The sequence below is a fragment of the Myotis nattereri genome, assembly GCF_964212035.1.
Source record: "Myotis nattereri genome assembly, chromosome: 12".
Classification (NCBI taxonomy): domain Eukaryota; kingdom Metazoa; phylum Chordata; class Mammalia; order Chiroptera; family Vespertilionidae; genus Myotis; species Myotis nattereri.
In genome coordinates, this window is record NC_138087.1 from 63,624,745 (window position 1) to 63,652,347 (window position 27,603).

At 42.9% G+C, this 27,603-nt stretch overlaps 1 protein-coding gene across 1 annotated transcript in view; it reads right to left on the reverse strand.

The window, feature by feature from the left end:
* CTNNAL1 (catenin alpha like 1) overlaps positions 1–27,603 on the reverse strand; it is a 53,916-nt gene that overhangs the window by 25,291 nt on the left and 1,022 nt on the right. Inside the window, exons 2-7 of the mRNA XM_081104106.1 lie at positions 16,206–16,395; positions 11,618–11,805; positions 9,504–9,623; positions 7,300–7,389; positions 6,078–6,248; positions 1,911–2,111 (exon numbers count right to left, since the gene is read on the reverse strand). Of these exons, the coding sequence (XP_080960232.1) occupies positions 1,911–2,111; positions 6,078–6,248; positions 7,300–7,389; positions 9,504–9,623; positions 11,618–11,805; positions 16,206–16,395 (960 nt within the window). The remainder of the gene's footprint in view (positions 1–1,910; positions 2,112–6,077; positions 6,249–7,299; positions 7,390–9,503; positions 9,624–11,617; positions 11,806–16,205; positions 16,396–27,603) is intronic.

Genomic DNA, 27,603 nt, shown 5'->3' on the forward strand with positions numbered 1-27,603 from the left:
TAACTATAAATGGGTTAATTTCTAAAATCTAACTTTCTTACATAAATTTATCATATCTAAGACTAAACTATTTTATCTTGTGCCTAGGATGCTCATCATCATTCTTGACCTAGTTAAAAATTAAAACACGAATCCTTTTCAAGTCCTTACACCTTCTCAGATCACACAACCTAAATGAGACCCTCTTCTTACCCATGTTAACCCTCAGTCTAAGTCGTCATCCCAGTATGACATTACATGTTTACTTTTTTATTTGTTTGTTTAATGCCTGTCTTCCCCACTAGGCGTTGGTAAGCCCCCTGAAGGCTGCGATCTTATTTAGTTTGCTCACCACTGAATCCATAATCCCTGGCACAGCAAATGGAAGGAAGGAAGTGTTTAGTTCTTTGAACGAATAAATCAAAGTTAAATGTCAATATCCTCAAGAAGCCATCTTCATTTTTCTCCCTGAATAAAAATCAATCCTCTCAACACATGGTCTGTCCCTTCTCTTTGGACGCTTACATAGCCTTCTGTACTGCCTCACCCCGCCCCACATTCTTCTACATTGCAAATTCTTGCAGGCAAAGATTTTATCTTCTTCATCTTTAGATTTCAAGTGCCTGGCATATAAAAGCCCATGGTAACAACGGAAATAAATGAATGCATGAACAATACACCTGGAATGCAGAATCGGAGATGCCAGTGCTTGTGAAATATGTGAAAGGTGCTACTTGCAAACCTAAGTACTGATAGAATCAGATTCCCAACAGAGACAGCATTTCCTCACAGAAACGCTCTTCCCTGAGTGGTGGGCTTACATATTTAGCACAAAGCAATCTATACTTCAGATTAGATATCGCACAGATCATTCAAACTAGACAGAAAACATTGCTTCCATCCCTGACACTACTCTACCCTAGGTTACGTTTTCCTGCTAATGTGAGCATTTGCCATGCTGTGAAGCCAAGAAAATATGAGCGAAATCTGTGATTCGTATCTACTCTTCATTCATAAATCAATGTCTTAAAGGAAGTAAGCTCTGCTCTGGTCAGTCCATTCCCAGCCATTCACCCTTCCTCTTCATCTTTACTGCCAAAGCGTTCCCTTTAAGATGTCTAGATTTGTTCACTCCATGCTATATGTTCCAGATTTGTTCACTCCATGCTATATGTTGAAATCCACGTTAAATACCGTTTGACACAGCTGAAGTCTAAGAAGTAAATAAAGGTGCCAGTGTCACCGCAGGCTTCTGTCTCTCAATGCTGTAACCCACCCTCTATAAGAAACTTGGCACCTGCTTCCTGTGCTGTCCCGCCTCTGCCAGCCTTTACCTCTCCTGCCCAGAGAGCTGCCCATGTTTTACGTAGACCACTAGCCTATGAAGGCTCTTTAAGAGTCTGCCCACAGACCAGGAATCTGTGCGAGGGTGAGAAGTCTTCCACCAGCAGCTGGATCTACCGTCTTCACTGCATCTAGACCTCCATAAGCTTCCTAAACCGTTGTGTCTGCAAACCAGCTGTCCTCAGAGTGAGGAGCTGTGCACATCTGAGTGCCTCTGGTAAGACTCAGGTCCCGAGACCTTCTCGGTGGGGTCTCCTCTGCTCCCCACTCTGAGAAGCATTTTGGGGAGGAATGTTCCAGAAGTGAGTTTGGGGGAAGAGCAGAGACAACAGGGTGAACTGTGATGGCGAGGATGGCACAGAGTCCAGACTGGCCAGGACGGGAAACAGGCTGGGATGTCAAGCCTGTGAGTGCCGCGTGGATGGTAAGGGTACTTTGGCCAAGCAGGAGGGGGACGAGGAATGAGACGCCCTCCTCTCCCTCTGGACCACATCCACATTCCTGCTGATGGGGTTAGCGTCCCCATCTCTCACAACTTTAGGGGCGAGCGACTGACAAAGGGAACTTCCATGGAAGCAGGTTCTTACAGCCTGGAGCCACACGGAGGCCAGCTGCTGGAGCTCCGCCCTCGCGTGGGCCGACAGGTCCAGGATGCGCTCCCTGTGCTCGTGGCTGGTGTAGGCGGAATCGGTGAAGTCCTCCGTGCGCTCCAAGACGGCTTCCAGCGTCGCCGAGAGATTCTCCTTTGACTGAAAGTACAGATTCTCCCGAAGAGCTTCGATATTCATCTGAGAACAAAAGCAACGTACATCCACGCGTCAATATTCCCACCTAACCAAAATGGACTGTGGTTTCTAGCAGTGTGCAGGGAGACACGAGCAATTTCTTGCCTGGTCTGGGGGCCCAGGGGGGATGCAACCTCCAGTGACAACTACGTTCTCCACTAACCCGGGAGCCCCGACGGCCATGCAGGGCCTCGCTCCCATCGCTGTTAATGCAACATTCCTGTGAGGTTAGTGAAGGCGAAGGCAGGAAGCGCATGATCATGTAGCAACCGGCAGAAAACATGAACCCGCCTCCACGTAAAGGATCTGCGTCTGAGAAAATGCTGACGCAAAGACTAGAAAATGCTACACCCAAAAAAGAGAAATGTACTGGGCCCAGGGGAAGGGTGTGGAGGGTGGCGGGTATGGGAAGGACTGGGAAAGGATTCAATTTTTCCTTAATTAATTCAGCAAAACTCGACCATTTTGTCTGATGTCCCCAACAGCACCTCCCTGACCAGTGTCCTCGGCCAGGCGGCCTGGATGATCCCTCTGAAAGGGTGAAGCTTCTAATATCGCCACCCCTCACTAATTGGCTCCTCACCACCTATAAAATCAAGCCCAAATCTCTACAGTAAAACACAAAACCCTCTGGGGTCCTGCCTTCATATACCTCTCTAATAGTCATCTCAGCCCCACGCTCACTTCACCACCTGGTGCTTCGAGTTCCTTCACTGTGTGACAATGTCCCTGGACAGCCTTCCTCCCTGTCGGTTTCCTAAGATACGCTATGCCACTCCAACCTGTAGCTCATGAACATATCACAGAAACAACTGGGGCCAGGAGGCAGCAAGGGCTGGTGATCCAGACTGTGTCACAGTGAAGGTGCTGAGTGAACGTTAAAGTCCTTTCACTCATACGATTTCAGGTTAATCTTTACAATATTAAGATTTAGGGGGATCCAGAGCCATAGGGGACTGCCTGTTGCCCCTTCTCCTCCAGTATCTCTCCATCATATGTGGACAGGATTGTTTTAAAGATGTTTTGATTGATATTTTTTAGAGAGAGAGAAAGAGAGGGAGAGAGAAACATCAATGATGAGAGAATCATTGATCGACTGCCTCCTGCATACCTCCTACTGGGGATTGAACCCGAAATCCGGGCACATGCCTGGACCAGGAATTGACCTGTGACCCCTGGTTCATGAGTCAGTGCTCCACCACAGAGCCACATCGGCAGGGACGGGATTTTTTTTAAGGAAAGAACATGGATAAAAGTGAGGTATGGAGTTGACAATGAGGATGTGAGAATTTCATAAAAATCACCCATGTTGACCACAGCATTTATGTTAAGGTTTTTTATTTTCCCCTTAGAGAGAATATAGGTGTGGGTTGTTTGTTTGTTGTTTGTTTTTATTAAATTTATTGAGGTGACATTGGTCAGCATGAACATATAGGTTTCAGGTGTGGGGTTCTATGCTACAAGATCTGTATATTGCACCGTGTACCCACCTCGCAAAGTCAGTTCTTTTCCTGTCACCACATATTAGAACCCCCTCCTCCCCCGCCCCCTTCTTTTCTTTTTATTACGATGCATTTTTAAACAGTAACTTGGTAGTTATTTTGTTGAAGGCCATTCATTTTTATGATTTCAGAAGATTTGTCCATATTCCCTCTACAGATTATACTCTCCATCTGAAAATAGGTAAGATGCCAAAAAGATAACCACTGGTAGCGAGACTGAGTCTATTCATAGCAGCTCTGCCTCCGATGCCCGCGGTGAGAGGGTCAGCAGCGGGCGCAGTCTCAGTGGCCACAGGTACAGCACTGCCCCGAGTGAGCCCGGCAGAAATGCAGTGTCAGGGGGCAAAAGGCCAGGCTCCAACCCTACTTGTTTCCCTAATTATCCTCTGACCTTTGACAAGACGGCTCCCCCTTGGCCTGTATAAAAAGAGGGGATTAGAATAATAATCTCTAAGGTCCCTTTCAAAAACTCTAAGAGAATGGTCCTTCCTTGTAGCTCCCTTCCCCTCGGGGAGGGATTTAGGGCAGGACTGGTAGCATATAAACAAACCAGAGGTATAAGCTGGAAGGTCACAGACATTGGGAATAGAGAGTCCTGCTTTTAAAAAAGGACTCCAGCCCTAGCCGGCTTGGCTTAGTGGATGGAGCTTCAGCCTGTGGACTGAAGGGTCACAGGTTCGGTTCCGGCCGGGGGCACATGCCTGGGTTGCGGGCTGGATCCCCAGTAGGGGACATGTGGAGGCAGCCGATCAATGATTCTCTCTCATCATTGATGTGTGTGTCTCTCTCTCCTTCTCCCTTCCTCTCTGGAATCAATAAAGGAATATATTTAAAAAAAAAAAAAAAAAAAAAAGGACTCCACCACTTATTAGCTTTTCTCCTAAAATAATGTGGATATAATAGGCCCTGGCCGGGTAGCTCAGTTAGTGAGAGCACTGTCCCGAAAAGCCAAAGTTGCGGGTTTGACACCTGGTCAGCGCACATACAAGAAGCAACCAATGAATGTATACAGTAAATCAGTGGAACAAGAAATCAATGTTTCTCTTTCTCTCTCTCTCTTCCTTTCTCTCTCTCAAATCAATTTTTAAAAAATATTACTTGAAAAATATGGGTATAATAATATTCACCTAAAAAGGATGTTAGAGATTAAATAATATTTATTAAGAGCACAGCCCCTAAAAATAAAGGACCTTTCACCCCATGTTCCTACTTAGACCTTCACACAATTAAAACTCAAAGTGGAGGATCCAGGATGGCAGTGGAGAAGGTGGGAGCTACACTCACCTCCTCCCAGAACCAAAGTGGAAATACAACTAAATCATAGAAAAATCAACCCGAAAAGTGAAAGTGCAGTAAGATGAAAACCATGCCGTTCCTGTCCTGTCACAGCCCTGCTGATCAGAGAGGTGGCAACCCTTAGGCAAATTAGTTAATTTCCTAGGCCCTAGTTTTCCCATCTGCTGAATAAGGAAGGGGTTGTGCTAGATGATTTCTTAGGGACCCCCTGACTCAGACACAGCTCTGAGCCAAAGAGCAGCTTCACCATCTCTCTGACTTCTGATGAGAAGTGCTGCCCTAAAATGGTGGGATTCTGGAGTCAGACTTGCTAGTTTCAGATCCCAACTCTGGCACTTCCCAGCTGGCAGGCATACTTAATCCGATTCTCAGTTTCCCCAACAGTCTGTGTTGGGGTGGGGAACCTTCTTTCTGCCTAGGGCCATTTGGGTGTTTATAACATCATTCACGGGCCATACAAAATTATCAACCTTGCAATTAGCCTGCTATATTTGGTCACACATTTAAGGCACTCACCCCTAATGCCTTGGCAGGGCCAGACCAATGATTTCATGGGCCTGATATGGCCCACGAGCCAGACATTCCCATCCCTGGTCTATGGGATAAGAACAGTAGTTCTGGTGAGAATTATACATACACATACATTTAAAGGACTCGGAACAGGGCTGGCACACAGTAAGTGCTCCATAAATGTTAGCAATGTATTATTGTTCATTTTAAAATTTTAGTTATCATAAATACTATTACTACTATTACTACTATTACAACTACTACCATCTCAAATTGTAAGTCCTATATCCCAGGGAAGAGCAGACATTCCAGCAAAAATGATTTGCTGTCTGCCACCATCAATGGATGGTGAAGCACTGCTCCAAAGTCTTGGTTAGGGACACGCTCCTAAACAGATGACAGGAGGCTACTGCCAAACCATACAGCTACCCAGGGCCAGAGTAGCTGCGATAACCCAAGACCAGTGTTCTTGGTACATTCCACACTAAGCCAGGTGTTACTGGTTATTGAGTTTGTACCTGCTGGCATTTTTAAAAGAAATATCTGCTTTTGTGAAGCATCTATTCTAAAATATGACACAAAAATGAAGATATTACATAAAGCAATGCTCCTTTAAAATGGAAAAAAAAAAAAAAAAGACATATATTCTCTTTATTCTCACCTTGAATTCTTTAATTCCAGTAAAAATACTGATGGCTGCAACGTCAGTCTCTCCATTGGGCTTGCAGTCAGTCACAATCTCAATGACCTTATCCAGTGCCACTTTCATTCGGTCAAATACCCCTTCTTTGTTTTTATGGGCCGATTCACAGTTGGGATGCCTGAGACATGTCTTCAAAACAAGTGAAGCTTTTTATTTTAAGATTTGATCCAAATCCTAACACACAAAATCTTACAGAGAACATGTCATGCTAATAAAAATGGTTCTTTACCAAAATCTCCCGGGTCCCTGGCTCACCCAGCTGCTTCTCCTCACTAAAAGTGGAAGCAGGATGAGTAAAAAGCGATAGCAAGGTTAAGTGAAAAAGGCAGAGTGCAAAACTATATCTTTATACTTCAATAATTAGATTACTTAAAATTTTTGAAAAAAAACCCCACCCTATCTATACCTTTATCATGATTAAAAATATTTTTAAATGTTGTCTTGTGTGTGTAAGAACTGAAAAACAATGAGGAAAAATGAACAGGTGAGATATGACTGTGGATGTATGTTTGCCTTTTTAAAAAATGATGTAAATGCAAAACTAGTCAAGGGCCAGATACTAACAGAGGCTTCCATCTGGGCTCCAGAGATATCTGTTTTTGTGGTTTTACGGATCCCAATAAATATTCTGAGCAGAAAAGGCAATTCTAAACACACTGCTAACGAGATGCTGACTAGTTCGTTCTTGAATTGTACCAATTTGCTGGCCAAGCGCAGTTTGGAATTACAAGCTCTTGATTGACAATTGTGTTTAAAGTAGGATAAGGAATTAGAGATATGACTTTCCAGAATAAACAAACTAAGGGCTGCCTTAATTCTCCAGTTACTTAACAGATTCTAACTTGCCTAGCTTGCACTAGAGATAGGTGTGCTGGCTCCCCAACGAGACTGGCAAAACCCCGCAGGCAATGGCCATGTGGGACAGGCCTCCATTCCCAGCACCTAATACAGCACCTTCTGCTTAGTTGCTCAAGCAAAGCTGACTCCTAGATGAATTGCTGTTTGGAACCAGGGAAGAAAGTTAGCATTCTTGCCAAAGAACAACTGAGATTCAGCTATGAGAGCCTATATTCCAATGTATCATCTTGATCATTTTTAAAATGGACAACATATAAGTTAGATGCACTTAATCAGGTTCTGTAGTTAATTTGCAATACAGTGAAACAAAATGTGCTCTTACCTTTGAAGCTGTGAGAAGCATCATGGTGCACTTTTCCAGAACTGCCCTCGCTGCTGCCATTTTTGCCTTTTTCTTTTCATCTTTCAGATCCTAAAAAGAGGATGAAATCGCCGAGCATGCTAGGATCATGCGGACAATCCAATTTCTTGAAAAATCATTTACTCAATAATGACAATACTCAACAGTGAAGTGACAAGGTTAAAAAAGTGACAACATGAAAAAAACTAGAATGAAGTTTTACGAAGTGTCCCCTCTTCAATCTGACGAGATGCACAGAACAGAGGGGAGTAAGAAGCTGCCCTTAGTAAGGATGGCAGAGCCAGGGCTGAGCCCCGGGAGAGGCTGCCACGTGCTCACTTCTGGGGGCCTGCCACACCTGGCGTTCTCGTGTCCTCGTGGACACACCTCACTCCTAACCAGAAACGCTCATCCCGTGCTTTACTTAAATAAAAGTGGCTTATTTACTGGGCACCTGTGGGCTATTATTTCCTTCGAAATAGATATTTAGAAGGCAACTCTTTCCAGGGACCATGTCTGATTAATCCATCTAAGTACTAATTCATCTCCCATAATATGAGGTTGGTTTGTCCTACATGTAACCAACCTGCTGCTCTGAAATGTTCTTAGGCTGTTTCGTAGATATATAATCTTCCCCAAGTAGATTATGAACTCTGAAGCAAGGACTGTATTTTGAATTTTTTTTTCTTTTGGTTTCTCTGCATAGAGCCCTTGATGGAATGTGTGTTATCACAGAAGTATCGAATATTACTTAGCCAATCTAGAACCAACTACTCCTCATAATGATTTGGTTATGACCATCTAATTCAGAGGTCAGCATGTATTTTCAATAAAAGGCCAGATAATAAGCTTTTAGGTTTCCTGAACCATATAGTGGTCTTTGTCACAACTACTTAATTCTGTCACTGTAGTGTGAACACTGTCCCAGATAATACCTAAACAGATTAGCATGGCTGTGCTCCAATAAATTGTTACTTGTGGACACTAACATTTAAGGTACATAAAATTTTCACCTGCCACATTAGTCGGTCTGTCTTCATTTCTGAGTTGAGTGACAAACCCTTTCTTACAAAAAACATAGATTCTAAGTTTGAGAATGGTTTTCCTTTTATTTGTCTTAGTAAATTACTATAGTAGATTCAAAGTTATGCCTATAATATCACTCATTCACTTGCATCCCAATATAGCTTTCTTTGAACCAAACGTTAATTTACGTCATAAGATCAGATCCCTACCTCTGAATATCCTCCATTACGAATATCAAAAATAAAAGTTGAGGTCACTTCTAAATTTCCCCTTTGTCTTTAACATATCAAACAGGACTTCTTGCAAAACAACCTGTGGGTCTAGCTGACAATGCATCAAGCATGTGCGCCACACAAGACACTTGTAAGCCACACACACTATCATACGGTGGGTGGTGATGGCCAGTGATGGGCAAAGATGGCATCTCAATCTCAGAGGGCTGGTCCACAGGACGAAACAGAGGCCTCCATAAATCCCAGGCGGTCCAAGAAGCACCACGGGAAGCATCACCATCTGGTCTGGCACTTCCCAGCCCAATACCCACCTCCCAACTCCAGCTACAGCCTGAGAGTTCACGCCCCAGACCACCACCTGTGGGGCTACACCAAAGCACCCCAAGGAAAGCTCAATTACTGTACAGTCAGCCTGTTTACAAGGTACACTCATGCACAAATACCCTCACAAGGAAACGTCAGTCCTGGATATAATACGGTCTTCCACCTTCCTAAACTTCAGAGCGTGCAGTCTGAACTGGGGCACAGGCCTATAAAGAACTTCTATTACGGTTTCATTTGAAAACTACAGGTTTTAGAATCAGACCTAACTGAGCCCAATCTGCTAGAAGAGTGACCGTGGGAAAGCTTATTATTTTCTCAGATTCAGTTTCCTCACGTTCACAATAACAATACCTACTTCACAGGGATGTTTTGAGAATTAAATGAGATCATGGATATGAAGTACCTAACACATAGCCAATGCAAATAAATAACGAGCCCTGATCGAAACGTGAAATGGAATGTTTCACAAAAGAGGAAGCACTTGAGTTGGGCCTTGAAGGCGAGTCTGACCTTCCCCAGGGTGTGAGACGGAACAAATAACTGACTTGTGCACCAGGAAAGTATGCGTGTACTTGGAAACTTTAACCCACGGTAAATACGTACATTTTGTCTATCTCCAGTTAGATGTGCAAACTCCACCATTTCATTTCCAAATTGACTGAATATCTGGACAAACTCTTGAAAGCTATTCACTTTCTCCAGTCTTTCCATAGTTGCAAGAACCTGCAAACGAGAGAATATTTTTTTTTAAATATATTTTATTGAGTTTTTACAGAGAGGAAGGGAGAGAGATAGAGAGTTAGAAACATCGATGGGAGAGAAACATCGACCAGCTGCCTCCTGCACACTCCCCATTGGGGATGTGCCCGCAACCCAGGTACATGCCCTTGACCGGAATCGAACCTGGGACCTTTCAGTCCGCAGGCCGATGCTCTATCCACTGAGCCAAACCGGTCTCGGCCCAGAGAATATTTTATTCTCAGGTGTAGACATGAGAGAGACTAAGCGGTCAGGACTGAGGAGAGAGACGGAAAGAGAAATTTTCGTTGGCGGGGACCGCGGGGCTCAGAGAAGCAGAGGCAGATCCAAAGGTGAGAATTATCAAGGGGACAAGTTGTTTTTAGGATGGGGAGACTTGGGCTCACTTGAAAATCAAAAGGAAAAAGCAAAAAGGAAATGACTAATATGCAAGAGAATATTCAAGAAAATATCCAAGAGAAGAAATCGTGTATGTAGCGAATTCTGGAGAAGGTGAGCATGGGTAGGACTATGGTAATCCAATCTTCGGAGGACCCGGAGGGGTGAGATAAGAGACGGTACATGTTTTAAGGTGTAGTCAACCAGGCGTGGGAACGCCCTTTTTCTCAGGACGGGGGAAGGAAGGAATCCGCAGAGTGAGGAGTGGAGAGGGAGGCGTGGGGACTTCAGGAGCAGGAAACAGGGTGGATCGGTCAGGAACTGGCTGTGTTAGATGAATTCACTGCCAAGAAGCTTTGGGTAGCCAGGGGTGAATAGAGAGCATGAACCTGTAGGAGAGGCAACAGAAAATGTCATGCATATTCTTAGAAATAAAGTAAACAGCCCGGCTGCTTTGGCTCAGTGGTTAGAGCGTCAGGCCACGGACCAAAGGGTCGTGGGCTGGATTCCAGGTCAGGGGCGCGTGCCTCAGTTGCAGGTTTGATCTCCGGCCCCAGTCCCTGACGGGGTGAGTTCTGGAGGCAACCAGTTGATGTACTTGTGTGTGTGTGCGCGTGTGCGTGTATGTGTGTGTGTGTGTGTGTGTGTGTGTCTTTCCCCCTTCTCCCTCCCTTCTACTCTCTGAAAATCAATGAAAAAAAATATCCTCGGGTGAGAATTAAAAACATAATTTTTAAAAAATTAAAAATAATAAAAATAAAAAAGAAAGTAAATAGATGTGAAACAGTGTTCCGAATACTTCTCTCTAAAACAACACTGCTGGGTTAGTTTTAGTCCCACCAAGCTGGTAACGAAAACACAGATATCCTGTGTTTCCTTCTCTCTAATGAGGATGTGATGGATACTCGGCCAGTTAATCTGCCCGGGCAGCTCAGGAAGTCCCGGCGACTCCACAGATAAGGCAGGTTGCCGCCACCGAGCAGAGCGTCCGTCTTTCAGAGACGGGAAGGTGGTTTTCATTCCTCTAGCACTGCCCGATCCAGTCACCTCTCCAATTTCTTTCTCTTTAAAGTTACCCTTCTGAATCACTCCACACTGGTCAGGTGGCTTTGGCCCTTAAACACGATTGGGCCCATCCCGTCCCTGGCTGAGTGCCCTCCTTGCCTAGTGCATGATCCAGGGAAACAAGTGATTGTGGCCCACCCCCCGCCCTCCCTGGCTTCCTGAATGACTGAGGAGCACTGTTATCTGAGACACTGGAAGAGTTTAAATCTATTCTCAAAGGTTTGCAATTTTTCAGTAATATTTAGGAACTTTGCATAGGAAAATTCTATAGTGTGGATAATTGTGGTTTCTGGTGATGGAGTGTTTTCTTAAGCTTCTAAATTGTTCCTCTCTGATTTGGAAAAAAGGGCACTGAGAAATTCAGTATTTTTATCACCTAGGTTTCTACCATATACATTGTCATGGTGTTCAGTGGACAAGCATTGCTAAATTACCTGCAATTAACCTAAAAACAACAACAAACTTTGTGAACAACCCTGAAAGACCCAGTATAGAAACAACCGAAAAGCAAGTACCTTATTTCTCGATGTTATTATCTGCTTAATGACCACTCGGTCTGCCAGCAGCAACACTTTTGTCACTGAAGAAAGGAGTAATCTCGCAGCCTTTATAACTCCTGTTTTGTCTGTAAAAATGGTGATCTGGCCCCCAGATTGGGGGTGATTCGGGGTGCTTACATCTGTAAGTGCTGCAATCGTTTCTCCTAACAAGAAAGGCAAGGAAGAAATGTCAAATTGGGAATTAGACACACTTTAAATTAAAATCCAGATTTTTCTCGCCTCTTGAAGGTATCACGCTGCCCATCTCCATAACCTGAAGGCACTTGAGCTTTTATGGACACCCAGGGAGAGAAGACAAGGCTTTGGGCCCCAGGGAGAGGCACCCTCAGTGAAAAGGGGGCCTAGGAGAACCATCCATAGGCAAAAGGAAACAATAAGCGAGATCATCTGCTGGCCCGCCTGAGCTCTGGATGGAAAACTAAACTAAAAGAGCATCCCTCCTGGAACTCAGCCCCCGGCCAACCCTCCCTCAGGCTTCTGTTTGACTGGTATTGCCTATGATCCCAGCATGAGCCATTCTACCACGTGAGCTCCCCACCCTCTGGAAAACGTTCTTTGCTGTTGCTATCAAAAACTTTATATATTTTTTTTCTTTTTAAAAAAAACTTTTGACCTTTAATAGCAATGATCAATCTATAAAACAATACAAATATGTGTTCTACTCAAAAATGAAAGCAGTGTGTAATTGTTTCTAAACCTTATTTTAACAAGATTAGAAAAATTAACTTTTGCCCTGGCCAGGTGGTTCAGTTGGTTGGAGTGTCATCTCATACACCAAAAGGTTGTGGGTTCCATCCCTGGCTGGGACACGTACGGGAGGCAACCAATCAATGTTTCTCTTTCTTTCTCCCTTCCTCTCTGTCTAAAAATCAATAAAAACATATCCTTGGGTGAGTATTAAAAAAAACAAACAACTTAATTATCTTGTAATGTTCTAGGTAATCTTTTAAATCCTAAATAAACCTGAGTGCATAATAGATTGATTTTCTCACAAATCCACTCTGTCAATAACATTACATACACCCACAATGTACCAGCCTATGTGCTCAGGATCCTGAGTAAAAGTGTGACATAATGAAAGTCAAGTTAGGCCTCGTGGAAACATATAAAATACACCTGAAAGGAAAGACTTAAAGTCAGGCTACTAAACTAGCTGCTTTTTCAATTGTGGGTGTGAAGCAATAAGGATGTTACTGGGATGGAAGCCATAGGAATATAAAAAGAAGGATGATTTGGCCCTGGCCAGGTGGCTCAGTTGGTTGGAGTGTTGGCCCTCATACCAAAAGGGTTGCGGGTTTGATTCCAGGTCAGGGCACATACCTAGATTTTTGGTTTGACCACTGGTCGGGGCATGTACAGGAGGCAATTGATCAATGTTTCTCTCTCTCTCTCTCTCTCTCTCTCTCTCTCTCTCTCTCTCTCTCTCCCACCCACTTCTTCTCTCTAAAATCAATAATCAAATCCTCAGGTGAGGATTTTTTAAAAAAAAGATTATTTGGGAGATACTGAGAAAATAAAATATAAAATTAGTACCTGAACAGTTGATATGAAGGAAAGGAAAGTGAAAAATAAAAATAGCTTCAAGGTTGTGAACCTAAATTACTTAAAATCAGAAGGGCGTGGGAAGGGAGATGATAAATTTAGTGTCAGACAACAGGAATTTGAAATGACACAGGAAAGCCCAAATGATAAGCCACTTCATATGGATGCTGGAATGCCATGGCAACCACTGAAGCTCTACTAATAGGTGAAGCCTGTGATCGCCAAGCCCCCAGTGACGCCCACCTCCTGGGATCTACATCCTTGCGTCTGTCCCGCCACATCATACGAGGTGTGGTATGGCAGGATGATGGTATGTCATTTCCAAGTGGGGTTATTAGGCATCACCCCCCACCCCCACCCCACCTCTCTCTCTAGCCCTTTTGCGCTCTCTCTCTCTCTCTCTCTCTCTCTCTCTCTCTCTCTCTCTCGGAAGGCAGCTACCATGCTGTAGGCAGTTGTTACTACAGAGAGGCATTCATGAGATGAAACTGAGGCCTCTGGTCCATGGTCAACAAAGACGTGACGCCTGCCAACGGCCTTGAGAAGGAGCTCGAAAGCAGGTCCTGCAGCGTCCACCCTCAGATAACTGCAGGCTCAGCCCATCCCGCAACTGCAGCCTCCTGAGACACAGACCCCGAGCCAGCCAGTAAGCCGCTCCCTGATGCCTGGCCCTCAGAAACGATGTGAGGTAACCAACGTTTGCAGTTTAAGTTGCTAACTTTGGGTTAATTAGTTACACAGCCATAGGGAACTATGACAAAGTTTTATGTCGCAAAATATACAGAGAAAAACATTTAGAATTAAACCTCATACACACAGAAAGGGGCAGGAGAAAAAGTGTAAGTTTGCATTCTAACAGCAAGAGCTGAACGATGAAAAGTTCCCTCTGGACCCTCTGGAAAATGTTACTTTTTCCTGTGGCTCTCAATCACCGAAAATATTACACATGAGCCTGCACATATGGCATTATTCAACCTCTCTGACTAAACCCCTGGCATTGAACTTAAAGTACGTGCGTTGGTAGCATTTGGTCTGCTCCACCACCAAGGTTCGGCGCTCCCTTAACATTATAAAGTCGTTCCAAGTGTAGACTGTTCAGAAACCAGTTCCCTGAAAAAGCCACAAAGCTTTCTTATAGCTTCATGGTTGTCATCTTTAACTTATGTGTAGCTAGTGTTGCATCTATTCTCCATGAATGGCTAGAAATCCAAGAGTCACCCAGAACCCCCCTTTCCTTTAATCAACGACCGACTTCTGGCTATTCACCACGCTGGTGGGTGTTTTGTGCATTCTTCCTGCTCTGTACAGCACCAGGACCCTGCCTTGCTTTAGCCTGGTTTATTATAAAACCTTCCCTGCCTTTAGTCTCCACTCTCTCTCTCAATAAGCCCTCATTTGTTCATTCCCTCCATACTACCAGGAAGATTCCTAACACAAAGCGACGTGTCTTTCATTTGGCTCAAAATTCCTCAAATGATCATTTGCGGAATAATACCCGCAGTCAGTCATGTAACATACAGAATCATGGCTGATCTGGTTGGCCTCTCTGTGTTTACTTGGCCTTATCTCCCCCACTCCCTCTCCCCCATGGTGACTCTCCAAATCACCTGCTCCCCGCTCAGGGCTGCCCGTGGAAGTAAACAGCACCATCATTTACCCAGCTGTTCACACTCCACACCTACACTCTTCCCGTCACATCCCACAACTAAACTGTCAGAAAATCCTGTCAGCGTCACCTTGACGATATAACCAAATGCAACCTCTTCTCGCCACCCCAAAGGCTATCACCGGGTCTAAGTCACCACCATCTATCACCTGAACCGCTGCAACAGCCACTCAACTGGTCTCTGTGATTTCACCCTCTTACCTCCTAAAACCCATTCTCCAAACAGGAGCCAGCAGTCATCCTTTTAAAATATAAATGACATCAGATCACCAGCCTACACAAAACCTACTAGCTCCCCTATTACACTTACAACACAACCCAAGGTTCCTACCTTTGCCTAGAAGGACAGACCTGGTTTTATCCTTCTTTTTCCCAGGTAGCCACATAGCTGGGCAGTCTCTGCTCCAATGTTACTTCCTTAGAGGGATTTCCTGACCCCCCAACTCAGTAGTTCTCAACTGGGGACAATTGGGGGTGTCTGGAGACATTTTGGGTTGTCACAATGGGGACAGAGGGGACCTATGGGCAGCTGATAGGTAGAAGCTAGGGATTCTGCTAAACAGTCGACACTGGATGGTTACTACCCCCAACAAAGGATTATCAACAAACAATTATCCAGGCCAAAATGTCAATGGCATCTACCCTCTCTAACATACAATTCCATAGGTTTCCTAACCCTTCCTGTGCTTTGTCACTTTGTCACTTTCTTCATGATAACTGTCACTAACCGACATTATTACCTATTGACTCTTTTGTTTATGGTCTGGACAGAGGTATGTCTCCCTTACTGTACCAGAATCTGAGTTCCATGAAGGCAGACTTTTGACTAATCTGTACATGGCTAGATACACATGGCCTAGAAAAGCGCCTGGCATATAACCAGCATTCAGTAGACACTTACTCAAAGAGCTCTGGCTGGTGTGGCTCTTGGTTGGCCCTTGTCCCATGCACCAAAAGGTTGCTGATTCAATTCCAGGCCAGGGCACATGCATGGGTTGTGGGCTCGATCCCCAGTGGGGGGCATGCAGGAGGCAGCTGGGCAATGTTTCACTCTCATATCAATGTTTCTCTCCCTCTACCTCTCTCTCTAAAAGATAAAAAATAACAATAAAAAATATTTATTAAAAGAATAAATGATACTTTCAGACTTAGGACTTGAGCCAAGAGAAGTTTAGTAGACCTAGAAGCCAATCCTGTCCTTTAATGTCCCAGGCACCTGTAATCATTGGGCTAAATCACAGTGCACATCTTTACTCAAAATGAGACAATAATTTGTCATCGTATCCAAAGCAATACAATCGGTATCAACACACTTCGATATCAACATCCACATACCTGCTTGTTTAGCTTCAATACAGGCAATGGTTATTTCTTCTTTCAAATCCCAGTTTTCATTGGCTATAGCCTCCCCTACTTTAACAAATCTTCCAACTGCCAAGTTGACGGCTTGTCCTACACGCTGAATTGCTTGCAGAGTTTTATCAGACTTTTTGGTATTATCTTTGTGATTAATAAGTGTGGTAATCTAAGAATAAAAGACAAAAGCAACTTGTTTAAGTTTTATTGCAATAACTTTTTTTGAAGCTATATCACAAAGGCCAAGTACATTAATCCTGGCATCCTGGATAACCTAACAGACCAAATTCATAGTTTAATGCTTCAACCCAGAGGCAACCAGGAAGCATCCTGCATCTCTCCTCAGGACAATGCTCCCATTGATAACAATTCCAAGTTTATGAGAGGGCAGGTAGCTGGGGCATGCAGTTCCAGAAGCCCTCCAGGTGTTTCAACAGATCTTCGAGACAGGAGAAAAATAGGGAAGGCTAGATCATTACATTCAGAGAATCCACAGAAAATCAAAGCACTTCAGGTCTAGTTTCTTTTGCTATGGCTTGAGCTACTTTGAGTAGAAAGCATTTTATTATTATTTACTGATTTTCAAGAGAGAGGGAAGGGAGAGGAAGGAGAGAGAGAGAGGGAAAGAGAGAGAGAGTAAGAACTATTTGTTGCTCCACCCATTCATGCATTCATTGGCTGAAACTTGTAAGTGCCTTGACCAGGGATCAAACCTACAACCTTGATTGTATCAGGACGACACTCTAACCAACTGAGTCACCCAGCCAGGGCTAGAGACAGCATCTTCACCTTGCATTCCACTCCACTGCCTAGCACAAGTTCATAGCTTGTACAAAATGGTGTCATACATGTTTACTGAATTCAATAGATACTGAGAATGACCCTTATAATCTATGTTTTATGCTTCCCTGAGTTTTGTTGTAGCTCAAAGTAAATGAAATAACCAGGAGTCTGAACACTTGGTTCTGGGCCCTAAAATAAAATACAAAAGGTAACAAATTAAGCCGGTTGAAACAAAGATAAATCTTCAGAATGTTTTATAAAATTAGCACGTGAACTTTGCTGACATATAAAAATATTTAAAGAATGTTACATAAAATATAGATCCTAAATAGTAGATGGCCATGGAACATGACTTTGAAGTGTTTTGTATAAATGTAGTAGCAAAGACCAGATAGAGAATTAAGGGAACAGGAAGGGAATCACTGCCTGGCCAATAATTATGTGCCACGCACGTTCTATGTTATGGTATTAATAGTTTAGAATCAGGAAGGCCTGGGTGTGGGCCTTGGCTCTGTCCTGATTAGCTACAGGACCTAGGGAAATCTATTTAATCTCTTTACATGTCCTCATTATAATATTGTTTTTCAAATTTTAAACACTTCCTAGATGCTGGGCCCTGAGGATGCATCAGTAAACAAGACCATTACAATCCGGCCTCCGTGGTTAACTGTTTAGTAGAATTAACAATAATTGAATTATATAAACTATATTTGTTGCACACCTATCACACGCCAAATAAAATTCCAAGCAATGATGAAACAGCAATGAACAAGAAAGGCCCATGCTTTCACGGAGCTTACATTCTAATGTCAGGGGACACAACACAATAATCACACAACTAGGTAAACAAAAGAATTTAAATATAAATGCTATGCAAATATTAAAATAGGAAAATGGGATAGAAAGTATGTGTACCTGAAAGTCATTTATCTTCCTTCATGAGAAAATGATATTTAAGCTGAAATGTAAATGACATCAAGTAGCCAGGCTGACCAACATCAGGGAAAAAGTATTCTAGGGAAAAGAAATCATTGTTTTCAAAAACAGGGGGGTCACCTAAAGAATGAGGTAAGACCAGAAGTGGTTAAAGAAGGGTGGGCCAGAGGGCAAGTGTAAGACTGATATCCAACTGGTAGGCACAGACCAGCCATGAAGGCTACGAGTTGGAGTAGAGTTTGTGTTTTCTTGTAAGTGAGACAGAAGCAGGAAAGTGACAGACTCTCTAGTGGTTTTGATGTATGTCCACAGAGTCTTTGCTATTTCGCCTTTCAAGATCTGGAGCCTCATTCCTCTCCCTAAGCACCTAGATTAAAGCAGAAGCGACAACATGCTACTTTTGAGGACAGGTCAAAATGATACTCCAGTTCCTGTCTCACTCCCACTCTGAGATGATTCACTTTAGGGAGCCAGTTGCCCTGCTGTGAAGACATCAAAGTTTTAGAGTTTTCAGTGTACAGATCTTTCACCTCTTTGGTTAAGTCCACTCTTAACTATTTTATTGCTTTGATGCTATTGTAAATAGAATGGTTTTCTTTCTTTTTCAGAGATTTTATTGTTAGCATATAAAAACAACTGGTGTCTTTCAACAATGAATATTTTTAAATAAAAATAAAAGGAAAAGATAAATAAAAACAACTGATTTCTGTATATTGATTTTTAAAAATTAAATTTATTGAGGTAACATTGGTTAATCACATTATATAAACTTCAGGTATACAACATTATAATTTGATATCTGTATACTCTATTGCATGCTCACTATCAAAAGTCTAGTTTCTATTACTATAGAAACCAAGAAGAATCTTCAAGCAAGGGATGACAGGCTACCTTATTTTCTATTTTCAAAATTTTATTTTTATTAATAGTTAATTGTATGTTGATTTTTTTTAATCCTGCAATTTTGTTGAATTTGTTTATTAGTTCTAACAGTATTTTGGTGGAGCCTTTAGGATTTTCTATATATAAGCTCATGTCATCTGCAAATAGAGACAATTTTACTTCTTCCTTTCCTATTAGAATGCCTTTTATTCTTTTTGTTGTTGTTAATCCTCACCTGAGGATATTTCCCCATTGATTTTTAGAGAGACTGGAAGGGAGGGAGACAGACAGAAACATCAATGTGAGAGAGACACATCACAAAGATTGATTGCCTCCTGCACATGCCCCAACCAGGGCCAGGGATCTAGCCTGCAACCGAGGTCCACTCCCTTGACTAGAATCAAGCCCCAGACCCTTCAATCCATGGGCTGATGCTCTATCCACTGAACCAAACCAGGTAGGGCCTTTTATTCATTTTTATTGCCTGATTGTTCTAGCTAAGACTTCCAATACTATTCTGAATAGGTGAGTGAGAATGGGCATCTTTGTCTTGTTCCTGATCTTAGAGGAAAATCTTTCAACTTTTCACTATTAAAGATGATGTTAGCTATGGGCTTATTATATTGAGATATGGTCCTGTTATACCCAATTTGTTGAGCATTTTCATCATGAAAAAATGTTAAATTGTGTCAAATGCTTTCTATGCATATATTGAGATGATCATATGATTTTTTTTCATTTCGTTCTGTTAATGTGGTGTATTACATTTCTTGATTTGCATTTGTTAAACCATCCTTGCATTGCAGAGAGGAATCCCGCTTAATCAGGTGTGTGCTCCTTTTAATGTGCTATTGAATTTGGTTGGTTAGTATTCTGTTGATAATTTTTTGCCTCAATTCTTCAGGGATATTGGCCTATAGTTTTCTTTCTTTGTAGTGTCCTTAGCTGGTGTTGATATCAGGATAATACTACCCCATAATGCTTCAAAAAAATCCCAATGAAGCAGGTATTTACAAACGAAGAAATTGGACATCATGAAGAGTAAAGAAATTGGACATCAAGGAGACATTCTGACCCCAGACATTCTGACTCCAGAGCCTAGCCTCTTAACCAGTTAGCCATGCTGCCTTATCTGCCTTATGATGCTGATAAGAGGATTAAATGAAAAGATCCACATATTGTGTTTATCAAAGTACCGAGTTTATGGCAAGCACTCAAGGTATATATTCTAATTAGCTCTTATTTAATTCTCAGGTGTTATTAAAGATAAGAAACCTGAGGCTGAGTGAAGGGAAGTATTGGCTCACACAGCTAAAAAGTGGCCTCGTTTAGAATGGCCAAGTTTGTCTGACACCAAAGCCCACCCAGTACTGTCCTTCCTGATTTTTTTTTTTTTTTTTGAGGGTGGCAGAACACTGTCTTCAAAATAAAATATTACCTAAAGCCACTAGGTTATCATGTCAAAGAGGAGTTGCTGTGGGTGAATTTTGTGGGTGACTGTGGGCCATGCTGCTGGGAAGCAGGGAGACCAACATGAATCCTTTAGCATCAGCTTAGTTTTCCTCCAAATCGGACAGACTGGGGAACTCTTCAGGCCACCTGGAGAACCCAGGGCTTGATCACCACTGATTATTCCAAACAACCACCTGGGAACAGACTCAGTTTGTCAAACCCTTCATTTACATAAAGCTTTAAACTTTCAATCATAAAGAAAAGATCCTGCAATTAGGCTAAAATATCAACTATTGTTCAGTTCTGAAACACACACTTTGCTTTCACTACAAGCATCCTCCCGGGTGCATAATTAGGTGTGGCTGGCTGACTTCCTCTTACTCTAAGCAGCCTAGAAAATGTTACAGTCCAAATAGAGGTATGCCCTTAAAATTGACAGTTAGAGGAGCCAAGTCAATTTATAAAATTCCTTACTAAGAGGTCTACTTACTAGTACATCCTAGAATCACGACCAAACTTTTGAAAAGGCAGGTTCAAAAATTATTCATGTTGTTTAAAAAAAAAAAAGGGAAAATTAGAAAAGCCTAAATAAATAAAAATAAACAAAAATCCTCCATAATTCTACTATCCCGTGAGCATTTTGGCATAATTCTTTCAGTCTTGTTTATATACACATTTAAACACAGTTTTACAAAATTCAGATCAAACTTCAATTTCCTCATCGTGCAAAAAAATAAAAATAGGTAACCTGTAACATTAAGCACAACAGTAGCAGGCACTATTTTATGTGCTTTACATGTATTGATTCATTGAGTGGTTATAGCTCTATAAGGCAGATATTCTTACCACCCGCATTTTGCAGATAAAGAACCTAAAATTTGACGAGGATAAGTATTTGTCCAAGGTCAGAATAAGTTGCCTCCACTCGTAATCACTACACTTGCTCTTTCCTCCAGGATTGTCTTAAGGATCAAGGGAAAGACAGCTGATGAGAGTGCCTTGTAAATTATATAATGTGCCAAAAAATATTTTAGCTATTGTCCTGCAAAATAGGAGGCATCTTATACTGGGTGTCACAACCTGGAGCTGCCCTGACACTAACCTAGAGAACGCCTGGTTGCAGGGGGGGGGGGGGGGGGGGCAGAGAAGGCCTCCCTGGGGGAGAAAGAGAACCTGATACAATGAACTCTGCTGTGGAATAAAAGAGTAAGAACTAGGGCTTACTTGATACCTTCTAACCAACAGGGTCAAGAAGTACCAATCTCTAACGAAGCATAAACTTGCACAAGAGCCCGATCTCTGGTGTCCCCTTGCCTGGGTTTGAATTCTGGCTTGGCCATGTGGCAAGCCATCTAACCTTTCTATGACTCGGTGTCCTCACCTGTGAAAACAGGAATAGGATGAGCACCCATCCCACCAGGGCACTGTGGGGGATACACCAGTAAATGTAAAAACAGTGCAGCACCTCATAATGGTTAGGTATGGCACTGTCCACACTTCTAGAATCTCTGTTTTTCCCTCAGGCTTGTGACGTTATTTTATTTCCTAGAGTAACTAACAGTCATCTCTTGATTGAAATCGATTTTCTTCGTTTACTTACTGATTTTGTGGGGAGGCAAGAAAGCAAAGACCAGGAAGAAAAAAAAAATGGCCGTAGCCCATATAAAAGAACAAAGACTTAATTCCCTGAGACCTGAAGAATAAAAAAGCCAGCCCAGGACAGAAGGTTGTCTCTGGGTTTAACTCCTGGGCCTCATACTAAACCTGACAAGCTCAGGGGAAGGCTGCATGGCGGGCCTGACACACCCAGGCAGGGTGGTCTGAACGTAAAAATTCCTCACTCATAGTGGTCACGGTGGGTAGTCACGTGTAGCATTCCTAAGGTCTGTTATCTCAGATGCGCAAAGACAAGAGACAAGAGACAGTTTCTTCTTGTCTTTGCGCATCTGAGATAACAGACCTCTGGAATGTGAGAAAATCTTTTCCGGACGCCCGAAGGCACAAGCACAGACCACATTGTTATCTTGTTGCCCACATAACCTTCTGTGCTGTGTTAACTGTCCTGTACCCGCCGCTGTAAAAGAAGTACGTGTCTCTGTTTTGCTTTTTTATCTAATCTCAGATTCCCTACTTCGCTTTCTCCCACCTCCCTAATCTACAACCCGTGGGCTTCATGTAACCCCCACACCCGCTTGTGTCTCCTTTGATTCTTTATATATAAAATAAGCTGCAAAACTGCCATCCTCCAGAGCATTCCCTCAATCTGTTGAGGTCTGGCTTCCTGGCAGTTGTCGTCACTTTGACTCAAATAAACTCCTCTGAGACCTTTCTTCAGGCTGGACATTCTTCCCTCGACACTCAATCAGTAAATGCTTCAAATCATTAGACATAAACATCAGCTAATCGACTACAGAAACCAATATGGAAGAAAGTACATCAAACCATGGGAGATGCTTTAAGAGTAAGAAAAAGGAGCAATTATGCTTACTTTATCCACCACTGTAGTGTTTGGATTTTGTGTGTTTTATCTTTGCAATTAAAAACCCACATAGCCCTAACCGGTTTGGCTCAGTGGATAGAGCGGACTGAAGGGTCCCAGGTTCGATTCCGGTTAAGGGCATGTACCTTGGTTGCGGGCACAGCCCCAGTAGGGGGTGTGCAGGAGGCAGCTGATCGATGTTTCTCTCTCATCGATGATTCTAACTCTCTATCCCTCTCCCTTCCTCTCTGTAAAAAATCAATGAAATATATTTTTTAAAAAAACAACACACACACATATATTCACATATACAAATCAGCAAAGGGGCCCCCCTATGTGCCCCGTTTATCTCTAGCTTAGTGAGACAAAGATCCTGAAAAGCTTCCAGGACACTGCAGAGAGAAATGGGAAGACAGGGCGAGCTCCTCAGAACTGTGAGGGGTCTGCACAATGGAGAGGGAAGTAAATCTGTCACCGACAGGAAAAGTCTAGTGGGTGGTAGGCTAACATTCCACACCAGGGTGGAGCTGCGTGGCAGGTCCCCCCTGCCCTTCCTTGCATAAAAACAGTTTAAGACTGGGAGTGGGAGCTTTGACAGGAAGAATAAAGTGATTATTAAAGGAGGTGGGGAGTTGTTCTGCAGGAAATATGTTTGGGACTTAGCCCAGAGCTTTTTAAAAAATGGTCTGAGTTAGGAAATATGTAACAAATGAGTGCGTATCACATACACACGTACATTTTAAAGAAATGAAAGGAAGACATATGCAACCACGGTGAGCTGAAGAGAACAGTCAGGACCTCGGACAACCCAAGTGCCTGTGGGCCCCTCCCTTTCTACATCACTCCCTCCCCCGGAAAAGAACACTGTCCCAATCTGGTGCTCATCCTTCCCTTATTATAACTGCTGCACAAGTGTTATATCCCTAAATGATATACGGTTTTGTTTTGCTAGGTTTTGAACCTTTAATTTTTTTTCATTCAACACTACGTTTTTTGAGATCCATCCATATAGATAATTATACCCATGGTTCATTCATTTCACTGCTGTAGAGGATCTCATTGTATGAACATAGCACAATTTATTTAAACATCCTACATTTGGGTTGTTTCCTGTTTGGGGCCAATAGAAGTAAAAAAAAAAAAAGAAGAAGAAGAAGAAGAAAAACCAAAATTCTAATCCATGTCTCTAACACACACACAGGAGTTTCTCTATGGATCCAGTTCCATGTGCTTCTATTTAGATAACCAATTGCCCCCCACCTATTATTTTTTATTTTTGTTGTTTTTGCTGTTGTTAATCATCATCTGAGGATATTTTTTCCATTGCTTTTCAGAGAGTGAAAGGGAGGGAAGCAGGAGGAGAGAGAGAGAGAGAGAAACATCAATGTGAGAGACACACATCAACTGGTTGCCTCCCCCACTCACCCTGACTTGGGGCAGGAGCAAACCTGCAACCCAGGTACATGCCCTTGACAGGGAAGCAACCTTGCAACCCTTCGGTGCTAGGGCTGATGCTCTAACCCAGGTGTGGGCAAACTTTTTGACTTGAGGGCCACAATGGGTTCTTAAACTGGACCGGAGGGCTGGAACAAAAGCATGGATGGAGTGTTTGTGTGAACTAATATAAATTCAAAGTAAACATCATTACATAAAAGGGTATGGTCTTTTTTTTTTTTTTAGTTTTATTCATTTCAAACGGGTCGGATCCGGCCTGTGGGCCGTAGTTTGCCCAAGGCTGCTCTAACCACTGAGAGCACTGGCCAAGGTTCAGACCCGTTTTTTATAGAATTTCTTTCTTTTCCCACTGACCAGCAGAGCTGTCTGTGATTTACCAAGTTTCCACATATGTGTGAATTTGTTTCTAGGTTCGAATTCTGTTTCACTACTCTATCTGTCCATCTCTATCCTTATACCCACATTACCTTAATTTGCTATAGTTTTGTAATAACTGTTGAAATCTGGTAGAGTAAGCCCACCCACTCTGCTTCTCTTCTGGCTATTCCCGGCTCTTTACTCTTTCATATAAATTTTAGGATTACCTTTACCAAATTCTACCTTTAAAAATCCTGATGAGCCCTGGCCAGGTGGCTCAGTCGGGTGGAGCATTGTCCTGTACACCAAAAGGACTGCAGGCTCAATTCCCCTTCAGGGCACATACCTAGGTTTTGGGTTCGATCCCCAGTCAGGGAGAGGTAACAGACAAATATTTCTCTCACCTCTCTTTCTCTCTCTCTCTCTCTCTCTCTCTCTCTCTCTCTCTCTCTGTCAATAAAAAATATCCTTGGTGAGGACTACAAATTTTTTTTTTTACTTATTGCTATGATGTTAACTGTAAGTTTTCTGCAAATACACTTTATCAGAATAAGGAAGTTTTCTTCTGTTATTAGTTCCTTAAGTGCTTTTGATCATGATTAGAAGTTGAACTTAACTGAATGCTTTTTCTGCATCTAATGAAAAGAAAATACATCTTTTCTAATATGTTAATGCAGAAAATTGTATGTAGTTGTCTAATATTGACTCAACCTTGCATTCCTAGAATAAGGCCAGTAATCCAGAACTTTTCACTTGGAGAGTCAGAGAGGTTAGAAGGTATCAGAGTAGAAACTCACTAAACTGTACAATGCCAGCCCAACTTGTTCACCTCAAGACTGGCTCCTCTATGGCATTGTTCCTGACTCATCCACGTCTCCTCTGAGCTCTTAGAGCATTTACTATTTTTAAAAAATGTATTTTTATTGATTTCAGAGAGGAAGGGAGAGGGAGAGAGAGAAACATCAATGATGAAAGAGAATAATTGATCAGCTGCCTCCTGCGTGCCCCCTACTGGGGATCAAGCCCACAACCCAGGCATATGCCCTTAACTGGAATCGAACCCGGGACCCTTAAGTCCGCAAGCCAACAGTCTATCCACTGAGCAAACCAGCTAGGGCTAGAGCATTTACTATTGATAATGTTCATTTGACACGTGATGTGCTATTCTGTACACCTCTGTCTCCCAACTACAATACAAGACCCTCAAAAAGCAGCAACTAGCAAGCATACAACAAATGCTTCCTTAAAATGCTTGAAATATTTTTTTGGATAAGATGATGAAGCGTGAGTTGCATAATAATGCAGCATCCTTAGAAAAGGAGATTCTTGGACATGAGTTTTCTAGAGAGCTGCAGCTTTAAACTGCTAACATTTACTGAAACTTAAAAATCATTTTATTAAAAAAATGTTTTTATTGATTTTCAGAGAGGGAGGGAGAAGGGTAGAAACATCAGTGAGAGAGAAACATCCATCTGCTGCCTCTTGCACACCCTCTCTTGGGGACCAAGGCCGCAACCTGAGCTTCTGCCCTGACCAGGAACCAAACTGGTGGTGACCTCTTGGTTCGAGGGTGGATGCTCAACCACTGAGCCACACAGGCCGGCAAAAATCATGTTTAATTGTACTCCACACGTTCCTGTTTTGTTCACAGCGTTCTGGCCATGCTTTTATATTTTTTGTTTGTTCATTTTAAGCATAATTTAACTTTTTTCTTGTTGAGTACAGTCTATCATTAGGACCATCAGTCACGGTATTGTGCTAAAGATACTGCCGTGGCTATAGAACGTGTGGGATGCAGAACCTCAGCTATGGGCCTGAATGAGTCTTTAATAGGGAAGGAAAAAAACTGGCATTTCCCTCTTTGGCACTGACCTCTAGTTAACTCTCAGCAGCGATTTATACATTCCTCCTCCGCTCTCCTCCTCCCTCCACCCTCTCCCCAGAATTACACAAGGCACAGCTGTACGACTGGTCCGTTTTTAGCACTGATACTGTGAAAAAGTTACCATTTCTTCAGATTACAACCTTCCTGAGCTTGTTTTTCCATTGCAGACTCTCTTCTCTGGACCTACTACTAGCTGACCTCGTCACTGCTTCCAATTTCTAGAAAGGACGCAGCACAGGCAGTTGCTAAGAGCCGCCCTAGGCCCCGGAGCCAGGCTGCCTGGGTTCAAATCCCAGTTTGACGTTTATAGTTCAGTCCCATGACAAGTTACTTCACTTCACTCTTTCTCCGTTCCCTCGGCCATATAACGAGAATAAACATCTATCTACCTCACAGGATTGTTAAGACAATGAGTTAATATTTATAAAGTGCTCAGAACATGGCCTGTTGTAGAGTCAATGTTAAATAAACGAAGAAAACCCTGTCAGCTTGAACTCCACCACTCTCTTATTTCTGTGTCTCCTGGGGCTGTGGTTGTATTGGTGGTGGTGGTGGTATTCTTTTGGGGGGAGGGGCAGTGCAGACATAACCAAGTGATCCTAGCAATCCTTCCACTGCTCAGTGCCTCTCTCAGATATGGGAAGGGTGGGGGGAGGGGAGCTGGTCAGGTGTATTCATTACCTGTTTTGTTAGCCAGGCTAAAATGAGGGAGAACATGGAGCTGTTCATTTAATCAGCGTAACGGGAATCTAGGGACACGTGTGACTGCTCATTTCCAGTGTTTGCAGGAGTGGGAGGGAGAAGAGATGGCATTTAAAATTCTAAGGACCAGCTCCCGGCTTCCCATCACTGAGCACGTTTAAAGAAGGGACTGGCGACCAGGTGTCAAGGATGCTGTAAGAAAGGATTTTTCTAAAAAAAAAGAAAAAAATTAGAGTCAGGTATAGTCTTGATTCTTGAAGAATCCCTCTACCTCGAAAATTTCGGCAATACTAGTGAGTCATCAGGACGATGCAACCTAGTTGTGAGTCACACAACGCCAACGCGCTCCCCCAGGCACAGAATTCTTCACACACACACACACACACACCCCGGGCTTGGCGCACAACTGATCCAGGTGAGGAATTCGAGCCCTCGGGCGGCGTACA